This window comes from Amphibalanus amphitrite, unplaced genomic scaffold, assembly GCF_019059575.1.
Source record: "Amphibalanus amphitrite isolate SeventyFive unplaced genomic scaffold, NRLGWU_Aamphi_draft 001230F_arrow, whole genome shotgun sequence".
Lineage (NCBI taxonomy): Eukaryota > Metazoa > Arthropoda > Thecostraca > Balanomorpha > Balanidae > Amphibalanus > Amphibalanus amphitrite.
The window spans coordinates 25143-42231 of record NW_024882723.1 but is presented as its reverse complement, the minus strand read 5'-3'; the positions used below and the strand labels follow the sequence as shown (position 1 = coordinate 42231).

At 47.7% G+C, this 17089-nt stretch overlaps 1 protein-coding gene across 2 annotated transcripts in view; it reads left to right on the top strand.

The window, feature by feature from the left end:
• The first annotated feature begins 5395 nt into the window (after positions 1–5395).
• The window catches only part of LOC122371309 (ATP synthase subunit C lysine N-methyltransferase-like), a 28841-nt gene continuing 17147 nt past the window's right edge, over positions 5396–17089 (top strand). For both annotated transcript variants that reach the window (XR_006254711.1, XM_043347525.1), the window contains exons 1-3: positions 5396–5503; positions 6302–6536; positions 6913–7023. Coding sequence is in view for 1 of the 2 variants with exons in the window: in XM_043347525.1 (XP_043203460.1) it covers positions 6384–6536; positions 6913–7023 (264 nt within the window). In the remaining variant the exon portion in view is untranslated. The remainder of the gene's footprint in view (positions 5504–6301; positions 6537–6912; positions 7024–17089) is intronic.

The following is a 17089-nucleotide window of genomic DNA, read 5'->3' as shown; positions in this document are numbered from 1 at the left end:
TCCTTTCTTTTCCTATTTTAACCCGCGCCGGGCCAGGGGGTGTTTGAACACCCTTTGCGGCCTTTCGCGGATATCTCAAACGTTTTTGGCACACCTGTTCATGCATCGTTTCCGCACATGTAAACATTTCAGACCCAGGGCTCTCAAGGTCAGGTCACCAGGTCACGTCAAGTGACCTCATCTCAGAAAAAGTTTCAATAATCGTCATAGCTACATCGACTAAACGATTGCCTTGAAACTTTCAGCGATTGATAACAGTAACAGTATGTACAAAATGTATATCTCGGAATTTTGGTATTGGTGACCTAAGGTCATGTCAATTTTGCGACCTCTCTATTACATAAAAGTCAATGGGAGTAAATTGAAATGCGCCTCCTTTGGACGAATGGTGTTCAAACCCCTCTTAAACATCAGTTCATAGGTAAACATGACGTACTGAATTGGAAAAAAATGCACCTGTGACCCTTCTGTGTGCCCCTGCGGTCCTCTCAGGTCATGAACGGTCACCAGCAGTTTTTTGGCTATGACTTTTGATAGAGACGTGCTAGAGCGATGAAAACACGTCAGATGTATTCAGCCCGACGATACGGATCGGCTGATAAGCAGCATGACCCATTCCGGTCAGGTCATGACCTTGACCTGAGGTCAAATTTTAAAAATGATCTTTCAAGGTCAGTGAATAGTTCATTCGGCGCGTCTCGACGAGAGGAACACGATGCTGGCAAAAGTAATGTCGGGGCTTGTTTGAATCAAAAGTTATTAACCCGGCCGGGCCCGGGGTAATCCCAACCACCGCAGCCCAGGGGGGGGACTTTTTTCGTCCCCCCCCCCGTCTAACTCCGTAAAACTAAAAAGTCAGAAAATTTCAGCATCCTAGCTCGAGCTCTTTCGAAGATATTCTCAAAAAAACTGAAGGGTGGATGAAAACAACCCCCTGCCACTAATAGGGTTAATCTCGCCCCGGGCTCGCTATAATGTCTGTCGTAGCTAAAACGTCCAGTAAACCAGTTCACCTCTTCAGTCTCCGAGGCTACCTGAGGTCACTACGCATTACACAATAGCGATTGTGGTCTTTTACTGACTTTATTTTATTTCGATTCTCGATGGACCCGGTAGTTGCTGACTGCTGTATGTACAATTTAGGGCCTTGGTTGCTGGCCGCGATTCATATGAGGCTGAAGTTCAACCCACACCAGTGACTGGCGTACGCGATTCTAACCTAGAAATCCTGTGGATTACAATTCGTGTTGGTCAACATCGTCGCCTGTTGCTGGGGTCCGCGTATCGGGTACCAAAGAATACCATTCAACAAGTTACCGCCGACTTGGACGACTTCGAGGCTCAGCTACAGCACATGATTGTCACCCACCCTGACCTCACAATTTTGGTCGGAGGTGACTTCAACTGCTGCCTTCTGAAACCGGGCAACAACACACCAGGAGACCGGCTCAGAGCCCTCCTCGCGCAACACAATCTGCAGATCCGTAACAACCGTCAGCCGACGTACAGGCCAGCCGGGAGCCTGTTGGATGTTCTTGCCACCAACCGGAGCGACCTCGTCACGCGAGCAGGGGTGACGTGGTGTCACTACGGTACACCTCACGACTTCTCCCGTGCTGCCCTACGACTAACGAATTCAAAACGTCGATCAGGGCCCGCGATCGTGCGCCGATCGCTGGCTCGTGTCGACACCGGCCAGTTCAACATCAACCTACTCAACACTGACTGGACGTCCTTCTACTTAGCGGAGGGGCCGGAACAGAAGTGGGCAGCTTTCCGTCAAGCCTTCAAGCCACTCCTGGACTCTGTAGCCCCATCCAGGAAAATCATCCAGAGGCCGCCAGGAAACCCACCTGCCTCACACCACGCCCGCCACCTTCAGGGACTCCGACGAACTGCACTTTTGACCGGTCGCCGCCAGGATTACAAAGACTTGAACCGGCTGGCGCGAGCGTCCATCCGTGCCGATTGCCGTCGTCATCTTCAAGAGCAGCTGGCCAGAGCGGGTCCAAGCAGCATGTGGAGAGTCTTGCGGCCCGTGATCGGCTCGAAGAAGACCCAGTCACTTATCAGCCTCACCGCCGAAGCACTAAACAACTACTATGTCTCTGTAGCCCCCAGCCTGGCAGCCACGGTTCCAGCGCCGACCGAGCCCGTCTACACGCGCCTACTGAGGGTGAACACTGGCGGCCTCAAGGTACAGCCGATCACCATGGAGACGCTGTGGACCATTGTGCAAGGCATGAAAACGTCATCATTTGAAGGACCAGACGGATTAAGCGTCAGGATGGTGCAGACTTTTTTCACAGGTTTTGGACACATACTACTGGATTTAACCCTCGCCCGCACATGCCATTTTCCCATCCTAGAACGCACATGGGGGGGGGGGGGTGGTTGCCACCCCCCCCGCGCCATTTCGTTCCTGATGGAGATAGAGCTTAGCGGTAAAGACCAAAAAGATTCTTTGGGAAGAGACGAATCCAATGATACCCAGTTTTACCTTCTCAGGTCAGTCATTGACCTTCCAGGTCAGGTCAAACTAAAAAATGTTGCTGTTTTGGGTCACCGTTTGATATCAAGTGCGCTGCTTATCATATACCGATGACGATGCCGTTTTCTGGTGCCAAGCCAGCTAGAACCTCTTTCTCACACTACCCGACCAGGTTTTTGCTGCTGAGGTCATTTCAGGTCAAGTTAGGTCAAGGTCAATTATATGTGTTTGTATGTCTGTGTGTGTCTGTGTGTATACTGATGTGTGCACCGATTGTTTGTGTCCATATTACATGAAATCATGATCTGAGAAGCTTTTACCAAAAATGCAGTCAAAAAACTTCACAAAAAGTAAATTCCGCTTGCCTAAAACGTAATTATCTTAGATGACCTAGGTTGACCTTGACCTTGACCTTGACATCTGTACATCGTCGAACAACATGTTCCATGATAGGTGGGAGGTAAGACTGGTAAAAAGGCCGAAATCAAGGTGTCAAAAGCTCACAAGGCCCATAGCCAACGCAAGATGTCGAGAATTGGCCATTTGGGTCATGACATGACCTGAAAAACAAGGTCATATCTCCGAAACCAAAAGTCACAGAAACCTGAAATTTTCAGTGGACATCAAGAAAGGATAGAGGAGCAGCTATACGAAAAATCAGCCTTCTAGCTCTAAAAATGTTGAGTGCAGAGCAGAAAGACTACCTGGGGGGGGGGTGGCAACCACCCCCCCCCCCCCCCCCATGTGCGGGCGAGGGTTAATCAACGCCAGCCTAGAGACAGGCCGTGTTCCTTCATCATGGAAGCATGCCGTTATCACGCCAATTCCAAAAGTGAAAACGGTTGTTTGTGATCCGTCCAGTACACGACCGATATCGATGCTACCAGCCATCACTAAAATAACAGAGCGCGCGGTCCAGCTCCAGTTAACTGAGTTCATGGGGTCGCATCATCTGTTCAGCGAGTCACAGCACGGGTATCGGAAACACCATTCGTGTGAAACAGCGCTTCACGTCGTTACCGACGATATACTTCGTGCTATGGACGCTGGTGAGGTGACACTTTGGGCTATGGTCGATCTGTCGAAATGTTTTGATATGGTGCCTCACGAAAAACTTATCGACAAGCTCAGTCTCTACGGCATAGAACCATTTTGGTTTTCGGATTACTTAAGCGGTCACACCCAACATGTGCAACTCGCGAGTACTTCCGGATGCGAAACCAGATCGGATGTAAGAGAAAACTCTGTAGGAGTGTATCAGGGAGGATCTTTGAGTTGCATTTTGTGGTCTATTTTCGCCAATGACCTATGTTTGTATGTACGTGCCAGACAATGTCCGCATTGTCCAATTCGCTGACGACACGCAGATCTGGACGACCGGCAAAAAGTGTGAACTACCTAACTTAATCATCACAATCGAGACCGCAATCCAGTGCCTATTAAATTGGTTCTGTGACCACGGAATGGTAGTGAACGCTGCGAAAACCGAGCTTATGCTGTTTGGCACGAAGCAAATGCTCCGTGACATTCCCAGCGTGCAAGTCAAGTTTGCCGATGCTACGATCAGCTGTGCTGATCAAGTGCGTAATTTAGGAGTGACGCTAAACAAAAATCTGACCTTTCAGTGCCATGTCAACAAGCTTGTGCCAAAATGTACCGGTATGCTCATTGCCCTCAATCACGCAAAGCATGTCATTCCCCTCGCCACTCTCAAATATCTCATCACTGCTCTTGTTTTCTCAACGATACGATACTGTTTGTCGGTTTATGGCATTTGTGGACAAACTCAAAAACACCGCATTCAAAAGCTGATCAATTTTGCCGCACGTGTGCTGAGCGGCCGTCGTAGACACGAGCATATTGCTGACGTGATATGTCGTGCTGGGTGGCTGAGAGCAGATCATCTCATTCAGTATCATAGAGTGATGGCTGTGCACCGTCTGATCGCGTACCAACTGCCCGTATCCCTGGCCCGCACTATTGGTCCTACCGCCAATCAGCGGCACCAGCACCACACGCGGGGCGCTGAGCGGCGGCTGCTGCCTCAGATTCGAACCGAGGCTGGTCGCAGTCGACTGAACTACAGTGGAGTAATAGATTACGATAGCGCACTGCAACATTCGAATGGCATCGTAACGAAAGCGAATGTGAAGAAATTTGTAAGCGGTAACGCCCAAACTTGACCGACAGCCGTCCACACGAGTGTTTGAGCCTCGTACGTGAGCGCGTGTGAGTGTGTGAACTGTGTAGAAATGGTAGCCCATCTGTCATTTATTTTAGCTTGTGTTTGACGTGCGGATGTGAAAAGCCACAGCGTGAAGTGGATCATTCGTTAATAAACATTCTGATTCTGATTCTACACTATACTGGAGTGGCACGAAACGAAGGAACTCAAAACACGAATTGAATCCTTGCGTCCATTTCATAAAGCTTGCGTCAAATGATCTATAATATAAAAGGAGCTTGTGATGCAAAGCGATTTTAGTGTATGGATCGCTCATGACTGTACAATGTCAGGTACAATGTACATTTAGGCAAGGCATTTAGGTACAATCAGTGGCGGATCCAGGGCCCAGGGGGTGGCAAAATGGGCATTTGCCCCCCCCCCCCCAACGACAAAATTTTAACATTACACCTATGGACGATGCATGGAAAGAATCGATAAATTGTTATGGTTTACCCCCCCCCCCCCCAAAAAAAAAAAAAAAACTCTGAGCTGGATCCGCCTCTCTGGGTACAATAGTGTTTATGAATTATTATCGACTCTTTAGTGCCCTGTTATTATCCATTTTGCAGGTGTAGGATTTCTCATGTGATTTCTCAGGTTAAGGATATGGACACAATAAAGCTTCATATGGTAGCCCAAAATGATCCAGCTCTTGCGCTCTTGCAACAAGTCTGGCGCAGTCGGTCATCGTGTGCAAGTTTGTGTTGAGTTTGAAAATTGTTTGCATTGTTATGACTTATGAGACTGGGAGCGGGCCGGGATTTGCCGATATAAATCTTTAAAAGGTAATTACGTGGTTGTTTCATGATGTGTTATAAGATCCTGTATCAGTGATAAAGATACAATTAACTGGTTTGTTGCCTATTTATTTTACCCTTTTGAATATAAAGTGTCAATTGCAATTCTTATCGACATGAAATTTAATGTATTTCAATTTTATGGATGACGGACTTTATTATGACAATTTATTTTCATCAAGTGTTAAGAATTACATTTTTTCATTGCCCAAGGGCCAAGGGTTTGAGTATGTAACGCTTATGGCCGAGTGGTTTTGAGTTTTCTCCGTTTGTAGGTCAAGCTTCTTGTTTTCTCTTCTAGGCAAACCCTCTTGTTTAATTGGTTAATTTTGAAATGTTTTGAATGCAGAATAGAGGGAGTTAATGTGATTCAAATGCAGTGCCATTTTCCAATAAAGTCTTGAGTTAGTTGTGGACTCTCCGTTTCCAAGAGAAGCATAGAGATTAGTAGCTTGAGTACCCTAACTTAGCTCAGACTGCCAACATCTGAGCAATCAGCTTAAACTATTTGGTGCCTGTTAAGCACAGACTACATGGTCATAACCATGAATGAAAAACATTCACTTGACCTTTCTCAGAAAATAGAGTCAATATGAATGAAAAGCCAAAAGGGTATGTATTGAGCTTGAATCTGTGCTGAGCTGCTTACTCCTTGTTTCATAAAAATAATCATCCACATGGCACACCCATTACAACTTTTTTATACCATTACCTATCTTTTACAGGGCTTCTAGCAATTACATTTTTAATCAGTGAATAATTTATTTCATCCCTATTCCCTTTCAGACTCAGCTGTGCTCTGCCACCTGGAGCGATATCACCCAACTGTTAATACCAGCGACTGCCGTCGGCGGCGCTACTGTCGCCGATGGACGAGCTGCAGGCGGCCACGGCGCCCTCTGCGCCGACGGAGGAGCGGCCGCGCAGCCGGGTAGCTCTGGTGCTGGCCTCGGTAACCGGCGTGGCCGCCGTGGGGCTCACCGCGGTCAGCTGGCCGTTCGTGGCGCCCGCCTTCAGAAAGGTCAGCAGCCAGACAGCTGAGAGACACGGCCCCTGTCCCTGACCATATGTAGGTAAACTCATGGTGACCTGATTGAGCATCGGTTGAGGCGTTTGCTAAGCGCATATGTTGAATGAAATGCAGACGGAAATACGCATTTCGGCACTGTTGTTATAGGTATGTATAATTGCTTCACTGGATCACATGCATACAAAATTAGTCAAGTATTAAAAAAAAATACTTCATTTGATCAGCCCAGATTTGCTGTAAACATTTGTGTCCTTCTCTTCCCTGTATTTTGATTTGAAGCTGTGAATACCAGCATTACTCCACTTCTACATAGTTTGCCCACGATGCCGCCGCCTCTGACCCTGTTGACCGCTGTCCTCTCCTCTAGGTGTGCCTGCCGTACGTGCCAGCCACCACGGAGCAGGTCACTAACGTGCTGCGCGCGCTAAAGGGTCGTTCCGGCCCTCTGGTGGATCTCGGCAGCGGTGACGGACGCATCGTAAGTACACGTATCGAGGGATAGAGCGGGTTCGTGTTTATAGGCACAGGTAGCACCGACAGTCGGGCTGAAAGACAACGGGGACGGGCTAAGGCCGACGGGCAAAGATAGATCTGCAGTCAAACTATGGGACGGGGATGTGGTATTGCTAGTACGGTCATTGTGACATACAAGAAGGGCTGGCGGGCAGACCAGGCATGTGGATATTGGGTAAGCACTTAGGCTAACAGAAAAATATAGAGTGATAAAGCAACACCGAATAGACAGATAAATAGGAAATATGGGATAAGAATATAACACAGGCATATATGGCAAAAGTCAATTATTCAAAATAATTTATATTAGGACCAAAACGCGTTTCGATAATATCGTCATCAGTTGGTCCTAAATAAATACCATGTTCAATCCAAAACACTTGAAAACCTACGGTAACATTTCACGTGGACATCTCAATGCATTACATTCACTGGGGAGAAGTTCAACACTCAGTCGTGACCTATCTCGTCAATATCATGTACAATGTATATACCTACACATAGAATATTACAGTTGATGAACAGATAGAATCAATTTTGCGGCTGTCTCGGCTAATGTTATTCTACCACTTTTGGGGTTCATGCACTCATTTATTTCAAGAATGGCCGCCTCGAGCGCTATCCTTGTCATTTTGTCAATGTTTTCTTTGACACTCTTAGCCGCTCTCCAGTCTGGCAATGCTCCACATTCATGAGTGTGTTTCACAATGGTTTTGTCTCTCTGATATTGTATATCTTTCCGATGTTCCCTCAGCCGTATATCCAAACCGCGACCGGTTTCGCCATAGTATGGCTTGGAACACCCAAGACAGGGGATCTTATAAACAATGCTGTTCTCATGTCGTGCGTTCCGTTTGCTTCTCACTATTTGTTCTATGCTTTTTCCCGTCTTGCTTATGACGACCACATCCGTTCCTTTCAAAAAGTTGGTGATGGTGTCAACATGTTTGGAATGTGGCACAACAATGACTTTGTGTTTCTTCTTCTCTTTCTGAGTTTTTGGAATCCTATCACGAATTTTCTTTGCCTTTAATTTACATCTGATAATCATCGCTTTTGGGTACTTCAAGTCCTTGAATACATTTTCTATGTACGCCAGCTCATCGCCCAAGTACTCATCACTGCATATTCGGTATGCTCTGAGATAAAAACCGATTATTACACCTGTTTTTACTCTGTCGCCATGAGCTGAGTAGTAGTGGATGTAATCCTCCTTGTTTGTTTCCTTTCTGTGGACCTTGAATTTCAATTCATCGTCATGTCGCATGATCAACACGTCTAAGAACGGGAGACATCCACCGCTCTCTTCTTCAATGGTAAACTGTATACTTGGCTCTACATCATTCAATTGAGCTAGCTTTTCACCAAGGTTCATATCGTCTGGTGCAATCACAATCACATCATCTACGTATCTCATCCAAATCGATTCATCACCTAAAATATTCCTGAAATGATCAGCTTCCAGCATCGGTAGGGTAGGGGTAGGGTTGAGTTCAAAAAGGGCCCAACATACAAAACACTTGAACACCCCGCAACTATCACCATCCCTTACAGTTCAATTAAAAACAGCTACCCAAATCTACCCAAATAATACAGCTAAAAATACAAGTCAATCACCCAAACTAATGCACTCGTAACATAACATAAATCAAAACATACAGTTATCGCGTAAACCTGTACCTCTAGATCAATAAAAATATAGATCAATAAAAAGCTGATCATTTCAGGAATATTTTAGGTGATGAATCGATTTGGATGAGATACGTAGATGATGTGATTGTGATTGCACCAGACGATATGAACCTTGGTGAAAAGCTAGCTCAATTGAATGATGTAGAGCCAAGTATACAGTTTACCATTGAAGAAGAGAGCGGTGGATGTCTCCCGTTCTTAGACGTGTTGATCATGCGACATGACGATGAATTGAAATTCAAGGTCCACAGAAAGGAAACAAACAAGGAGGATTACATCCACTACTACTCAGCTCATGGCGACAGAGTAAAAACAGGTGTAATAATCGGTTTTTATCTCAGAGCATACCGAATATGCAGTGATGAGTACTTGGGCGATGAGCTGGCGTACATAGAAAATGTATTCAAGGACTTGAAGTACCCAAAAGCGATGATTATCAGATGTAAATTAAAGGCAAAGAAAATTCGTGATAGGATTCCAAAAACTCAGAAAGAGAAGAAGAAACACAAAGTCATTGTTGTGCCACATTCCAAACATGTTGACACCATCACCAACTTTTTGAAAGGAACGGATGTGGTCGTCATAAGCAAGACGGGAAAAGCATAGAACAAATAGTGAGAAGCAAACGGAACGCACGACATGAGAACAGCATTGTTTATAAGATCCCTTGTCTTGGGTGTTCCAAGCCATACTATGGCGAAACCGGTCGCGGTTTGGATATACGGCTGAGGGAACATCGGAAAGATATACAATATCAGAGAGACAAAACCATTGTGAAACACACTCATGAATGTGGAGCATTGCCAGACTGGAGAGCGGCTAAGAGTGTCAAAGAAAACATTGACAAAATGACAAGGATAGCGCTCGAGGCGGCCATTCTTGAAATAAATGAGTGCATGAACCCCAAAAGTGGTAGAATAACATTAGCCGAGACAGCCGCAAAATTGATTCTATCTGTTCATCAACTGTAATATTCTATGTGTAGGTATATACATTGTACATGATATTGACGAGATAGGTCACGACTGAGTGTTGAACTTCTCCCCAGTGAATGTAATGCATTGAGATGTCCACGTGAAATGTTACCGTAGGTTTTCAAGTGTTTTGGATTGAACATGGTATTTATTTAGGACCAACTGATGACGATATTATCGAAACGCGTTTTGGTTCTAATATAAATTATTTTGAATAATTGACTTTTGCCATATATGTCACTATGAGCTTAAACATAACACAGGCAATCAAACCAACAGACAGGCAAACAGGCAGATTCGGGATTCTCGTAATTATGCGTTGGTGCTCTGGTGCTGGGACTAGTCATAATGGTCACCTGTAGCTGCTTTTCCCCGTGGCCGTCCTCACGAGTTATATCAGAAGAAAGACTATCAGGGTACATGCCACAAGGGACGGATAAAGTGACAGCTCTCCACACCTAACAATTTGCTGTGTCGCTCACCGCTGGTTGTCACAGAGCCACCGTGCTTAACTACATTAGATTGCACCGACCGCATAGCATGTGCAGCATATTTGAGGCGAGCTCCCTTTCGGTGAGCCAATATTGCACAGAAACTTGATTACTTTAAACTCACTCCAACACGGGACGAATAATGCTATCCGCTCAGTATCTGAAGACTTGAAATCCTTTCGACTCGATATACGGAAACTTGGGAATAGCAAACCTCAGGTAGGTTGCCGTAATTACACTGTTGCCAGGCCGTCGGCTGTGCGGCGATGAACATTGGACTCTGACCCGAACTGAAGGGTTTGTTGGGTGTGGCAGTGCTGTTGTCTGCTTGATCGTAAAGAGACTCGCTGGGGAAAGAACTGTGGTGTCTTCGTTATACCCTTTGGTACTGTGTTTCGCGGTCACTTCTGGGATTCTCTGAAATGATATTAGATGATCTGAAATGATACGGGCTACGGGAGTCTCTGAATTACTTCATCATTACACGTGAACAATTAGCAGCAATTTTTACAAGGAATACTCTTTTAGCTTTAAGTATGCCAGCTCCGTGTTACTATGGACCGCGGGTTCAATAAGTAGCCGACTGACTAGCAATCATACCTTGATCTCGATCCCCTCTCCACTCTGTCCCATGGCCTCATGTTTCCCATCCCTAACCTATTGCCTATTGGGAGGGGTTCGTCCAGTCCAGTCCAGTCCAGGGTCCGTGGCCGGCGACTGTTGCGAGGGCCTGCGCGCGGATCCCAGTGATGAGCTGGCCTGATGAGTGCTGGGCAAATACACCAGGCGGGGGGTGTCGGTGGGGCGGCGGTGGGGTAGTGGTGTGTCATGGTGGGTTCGGCGGTGGTGGTTATGGGATGGCAATGTGTTGTGACGGTGTGGCGGTGGTGGGGATGGCGGTGGTAGCGGGAATGGCTGCAGGGCTAGCGGTGTCTGAGGGTGTGTTGTGGCGGTATGGGGTTGGTGGGGCAGGTGATTTTGTACTGTGGCGTGGCAGGCGGTGGTGGCTTGTGGGACTTTGCGTGTTAGCGGTGTTTGTATGTGCTGCTATAACACAGTCTGGAACGGGGACCGAGATCAAAATCACTGCTTGTTTTGCGCTGAACAGCGACCCTTCAATTATCATCAAAACTGACTTAATCCGCTTGCGCTCGACCTCATTTCAGACCGATAAATTTTAATGCACTGCACCCTGTCGCGTTGCTAGCAACAATTTTATCCGACGGCGACCGCCAGTGGACGTATCCGCGATTTATGTTCTGACCTTGGCGGGCTAATATAGCCGCAAAGCCTTGGGGAGGCGCCCTGGCAGCGACGGGGCGGCGCGTGACCATCAGCCACGAAGAGACGTGACAGCGCGGCGCATTTGTCTCCATAGCGTCACCGTTCTGTCTACCTCTGACTGTGAGGGGAGTGGCGGGGTACTAGGCTGTTGTATAGGGTGTGATTTGTATCGTTAAAAAGTCCGATGTTCGTATCTTTTATGTTCGGACCGGTGTTGTCGGATAGGTCCAAAGACCGACGGACCTCTCTCCAACGACTAACAGACCTCTGTCCAACTACCGATGGAGCTCTGTCGAACGACCAAGAGACCTTTGTCCAACGACAAACCTCTGCCCAGTGCCCAACGACCGACAAAGCCCTGTACAACGACCAACAGACCTCTGTTCAACGACTGTTAGATCTCTGTGCAACGACGGACAGGCCTCTGTCCAGAGAGAGATAAAACGAAAGAAAGAAAGAAAAAAGAAAGAAAGGAAGGAAAAGAATGAAGAGAGAGAGAGAGAGAGAGAGAGAGAGAGAGAGAGAGAGAGAGAGAGAGAGAGAGAGAGAGAGAGAGAGAGAGAGAGAGAGAGAGAGAGAGAGAGAGAGAGAGAGAGAGAGAGAGAGAGAGAGAGAGAGAGAGAGAGAGAGAGAGAAAGAGAGAGAGAGAGAGAGAGAGAGAGTCGGGGAGAACTGATGGAAGGAGGGAAGGACAGAGGGAGTGAGAATCTGGCAGGCGTTGTTCCGCGCGTGTTCCGGGTCCGACGCCTCCGGCCGCTATCAGGGCCGAGTCCAGCCGACATCACACAGTCAATATTGAGGCCTCCGGCGCCTACCGAGCGGGCTGGGGCTGAGTGGGGAACGGGACTGGTGTTATTAGGTGAGATGGAGGAGATAAATTATTTCCCGCGGGTAGGCTCTCGAGTGTTATTTACATATCCGATTTCGCTCTTTTGTCTGTATGGTGTGCAGATAGCCTCCAAAAACTCTTCTTTTGCAACTTTCTACCTTTTTTTTTTGAAATAACCTACGCTTCTTCCATCACGTTATGCTGCTCATTGCTTCTTCTCCATATTGCTATCAAATCCGATTCAATAAGAATATAATTCATTGTCTGTTTTGTCTGTTTTTTTTTTTGCCGGTTCCGTAGCTCAGTCGGTAGAGCGTTGGAGCGTTGGACCGCGTGGTGAGAGCACGCGTTCCCGTTCCCGGTTACGAAGCGCGACGGGTGCTTGACGTTTATGGGCCTCATGACAGGTATGGTTGCGGTTGGTGGCAGGCTGTAGCCAGGCGAAGTCAGTGAGGGGACCGGCCGTGCGCGGCTATGTGCGCACGTTAACCCGCGAGTTGCTGGAGGGCGTTAAACGCCCCCACTTTTTTCGCCGGGCCATAGCATAAAAATGGGCGCGCCAAATTTTGGGTACCTTTAGGGAATTGATTGAAGTTTATTGTGACAAAGTTTCAAAAAAATCGGTCGGAAAATTTTTGAGATATCGAGGTTTTAGTGACGTCATGATTTCTGAGTTTTCGACCAAAAACGGCATATGTTCAAAAAATCATATAAAATCACAGAACAGACATACAGTCATGACGTAAACGCCATTAGAATGCCAATACCATGAACAATGAAATGGCTATCTTCGATTATTGATTATCGTTCCGCATTTTCCAAAATCTTGAACTGAATCTTGACAATTTCTCGTGACTACTTCACGACCATGATACATGAATTTCTTAAATTGAACTTTTTGAGCCAAACACGTACACATATGATAAAATGAATGTCACCATCGTGTTCTACGGCCCAAATTACCCATAAAACATGTGTCATAGGCTGCGAATAACAGTTTTGATTTTCGGGGATATGTGCCTACCCGGTTGACCTGACCTTGACCCTGACCTATGCTTGACTGACCCCTACATGAAACTGACACTCTTGTAGGCCTTATATGATGGATTGTGCACCGTTTTGACAGACTTTCTGACGAGAGGCGCTCATTGCGAAGTCCTGAAGTCCATGCTACTGAAAGCCCGATTTCAGGTGTTTGACCTGACCTTGACCCGACCTGTGACCTCAAAATTCAACTTTAAAGTACTCATCTGAAGCGTCTCGTCGCGTTCTTTCGTTTGCCGCCTCGTGCGTTTCGCTGCGCCTATTGGTTCTCGAGTTATCGGCTGGGGGCGTTTAACGCCCCCCCCCCCCCAGCAAACGGTGGGTGGCGAAATACCCCAGCAACTGCCGGGTTAAACTTTGGACTCCAAATTCTGCCATAGAACCGGAATTGCGCGATCGGAGGGTGCAGAAAGCCTCAACGCAACAAGCTTCGCTTAGCGGGGGCTCTGTCCTTGTGAATCCTTCCAATCAAAAGGCTTGGACTAAATTTATATAAAAAAATGTGGCCATCATACACATTCACTGTCCTCGCCTCATCATCTACGTTTTTCTGTCTACGGCCACGCCTAGGATAAAGTGCTGGTTAGCAGTGGGCCTCAATCTCTTGTTTTCTATGATGCAAGACCTTCGAGATACCCTCGTTTTGCTAAAAGTTTTCCTTTTTATTCATTCACACATGACAATAGTATTGTTGAGCAACAATATACAAGATTTGTCGACATAACCTTATTCAAACAGAATGAGTGGCCCGATTTGAAGACTTTGAAGACTTTGAAGCACTTCTTTTGTTCGTTTTATGACATACGGCAGAATGATCGTCAGTAATGTAAAAATGCCCTAACTACCACCAAGGTGGTCGTCTATCATTGGAACTACTTTTGGGTATGCCCCATTTATGACTTTCGATGCAGGGAAAACAAAACACTTTGGAGAATTGGGGCCGATAAGGGGTGCTTTATACGCGGCGGGGCTACTTTGTTGTCGCTGGTGGGCCATCGTGCCGCGGTTTGTCAGCCTCTGATCAGTCAGAGCTCCGATAGAAATAGTACCGTTCTTCACGACAAGCAAGTGATAGCCGACAGAACTCAGGACAGAGAGGTCGCTGCTGCAGACCTTTAAATAGCCAACGTACCTAGTGACTGGATCACAAATGCCCTTTGCCAGACCATTATTTTGGGGCAGTCGATGCCATCCACATTGCACACTGCAGTTGCACAGTGCACATAACACATGTACCGATGATTGCTGCGGGCGTGGCAGAGGGGTTTGAATTCCTCCAGTGTGCGGTGAGTGTCGTGGACCACGGGTGCTGCCGAGGGGTACCCAGGGCACGCCTTCGACCTACAGTGTGCGATCGCTGGAAGTCAGCGTGACAGAACTGTCGCTCCGATCAGTTGCGCAGGATGGCAGTCGATGGGGTTAACTGACTAACAGTTTCTGCTGATTTGGCTAAAACTTGTATATGACAGGGCAGTTCTGTCGGTATAGGTTGGAGAAAACATGTAAACGTTTTTAAAACGTTGAACTTTTACCGAAGAGCTTTGGAGGTTATTTTTTCTCAACTATTTCCATTTAGACGAAGCCTGCCTCCTGAATGGGAAAAAGATGTGTTCGAGCCTTTCATATCAGCCCAGCGAACTTCCCCGCTCCATTTATATTTGTTTTGTAATCTCCTTGTTGTCGGGTTCCATTGTGCTCCGACGACTGGGGTGCGACGCATCCCGTTCCGTTTTTGTGGGATCGGTACACACGCAGACACACACGCGCGCGCGCACGCGCCACACAGGCCGCTTTGACCTTTGTTCGGTGGCCTGACGATTTTTTTTATACTTTTTACTTGTATTTATTAATTCATATGGTGAACATGTGTGCGTTGTGCCGTGCGCGTTGACTTATCACGATTAGATGGCAGTTTATGGCGCCGACTATATCCGGGATGCCTTGGGGACAGAGACAGCCCTCCCCCGGAATAGCAGTGTATCCCCCGGCCCCCCCCCCCCCCCCAAGCAGCGGCACCGACAGCGGCGTAACAAAGACCACGCACGTGATGGCTGATGGGACCGTATGAAATATACAAAATACATGTCTCTTACGGGAATTCAAATTGTGAGGAAAAGCCTCGAGAGCTAGGTTTAAACAAATATTGTGCTTCCTCTTGATTTCTGGTTTTATTGCGATATATGCTAAATCTGCTCCAAGACAAAACAATTGTTATTGAAGTGCTGGCTGACTATTGAGAAGGAGCAATTTTTGTGTCTCTGCATTTAATTTTTTATTTGTAGGCTGTATTGTAATATTTTGGTTAACGAGCTGATAAGATTGTGATGTATTCTGACGTTGTTTTATCATGCGCCTAGACAAAAATATTACCGCTTACTCTCAGTCATTTACATATCTTAATCAGCATTTGCCGTTCATTCAATCTATTTTTTCGATCTCACAGCGCGGACCTGTCTGCAGGACACAAAGACAACCGCGCTTGGTCGTCTCACGCGCCCTAAAATCGGCCAATAAAGACGGCGAACGTCTCCCTGAACGACGCATTTCCTATCACCGCGGATTTTGTTGTTTATCGATAGGGCCCTGGCTGTCGTCAATCACAAAGATTTTGTTTCTTGGTCGCAGTGAACGCGCGACGATACAGCGTGTATAAAACAGGAAAGCATCATAGAAACTCTGGCTGTAAAACAGGAAACGTCGGAGGAACTGCTCGAGTGAAACAGGGGGCATCAGTGAGCATCGGTTTCAGTGGCTGGCGGCCAGAATTCAGACAATGGTCGTCGTCGGCGCTCCCCCTGCTCTGGTGATGCGATGGCGTCTCTGAACTCAGATTTTCTGGAGCGTCAGCCCGCGGCCTGCGGGACAGACCGCTCGGTGTGTTGTACAGCCGCCAAAGTTCTGTCACTTCTACTGAACGCTTAACCGCGCCTCGCCACGTACTTCTGCCATCCCTCTCCCCCACACCACCCTACTCGTGTCCTACATCACCATACTGGTCTCCTGTGCTCTCATCCTATCACTCTTACCTCCCACTTCACCACGCACTTTCACCATCTTCCCCGCTCTCGACCGGCCAGTCCGTCCGATCCCCTCAGTCCCCTGACAGCCAATCCGTCGGATTCCACGGTCCTGACTGGTCAGTCCGTCCGATCTCCTCCGCCCCCGGCCGTCCAGTCCGTCCGCTCCCCCCTGGTCGCCGACTGGCCAGTCCGTCCGATCCCTCAGTCCCCGGCAGAGGGATCGGACGGACCCTGGGGACAGAGACAGAGTCCGTCCGATCTCCTCAGTTCCCGGCCGGCCGGTCAGTCCGTCCGATCCCTTTAGTCCCACCCAGTCCATCCGCTCCCTCAGTCCCCGACCGGCCAGTATTACCGGCCCTGGGGCCGACTCGTCCCCCCGGAATGGCCGTGTTTTCGGCGAGCTCCTGCTGCGCGCGGACGACCGTCGGGAGCGAGGTGGAGACGGCTGCGCTGCTCCCGGTACTCGGGGGAGCGCTGTACTGCAGCGGCGATGACCAGACTCCCTCTGCCCAGCTCGCTGTCTGCACGCATACGACCAGGGGAATGTCCGCTACTGCTTATGGGGAAAGGGTGGATACTGGGGTGAGAGGCAGTTTTTGTGTAGTAAAACTTTGTGATAATGGGCTCATGTAACTAAGTGAAGTCACTTTCTGCTCCTGAATTTGTTACTTTGTTGGCTGTCCTTGGATTGGTGTTG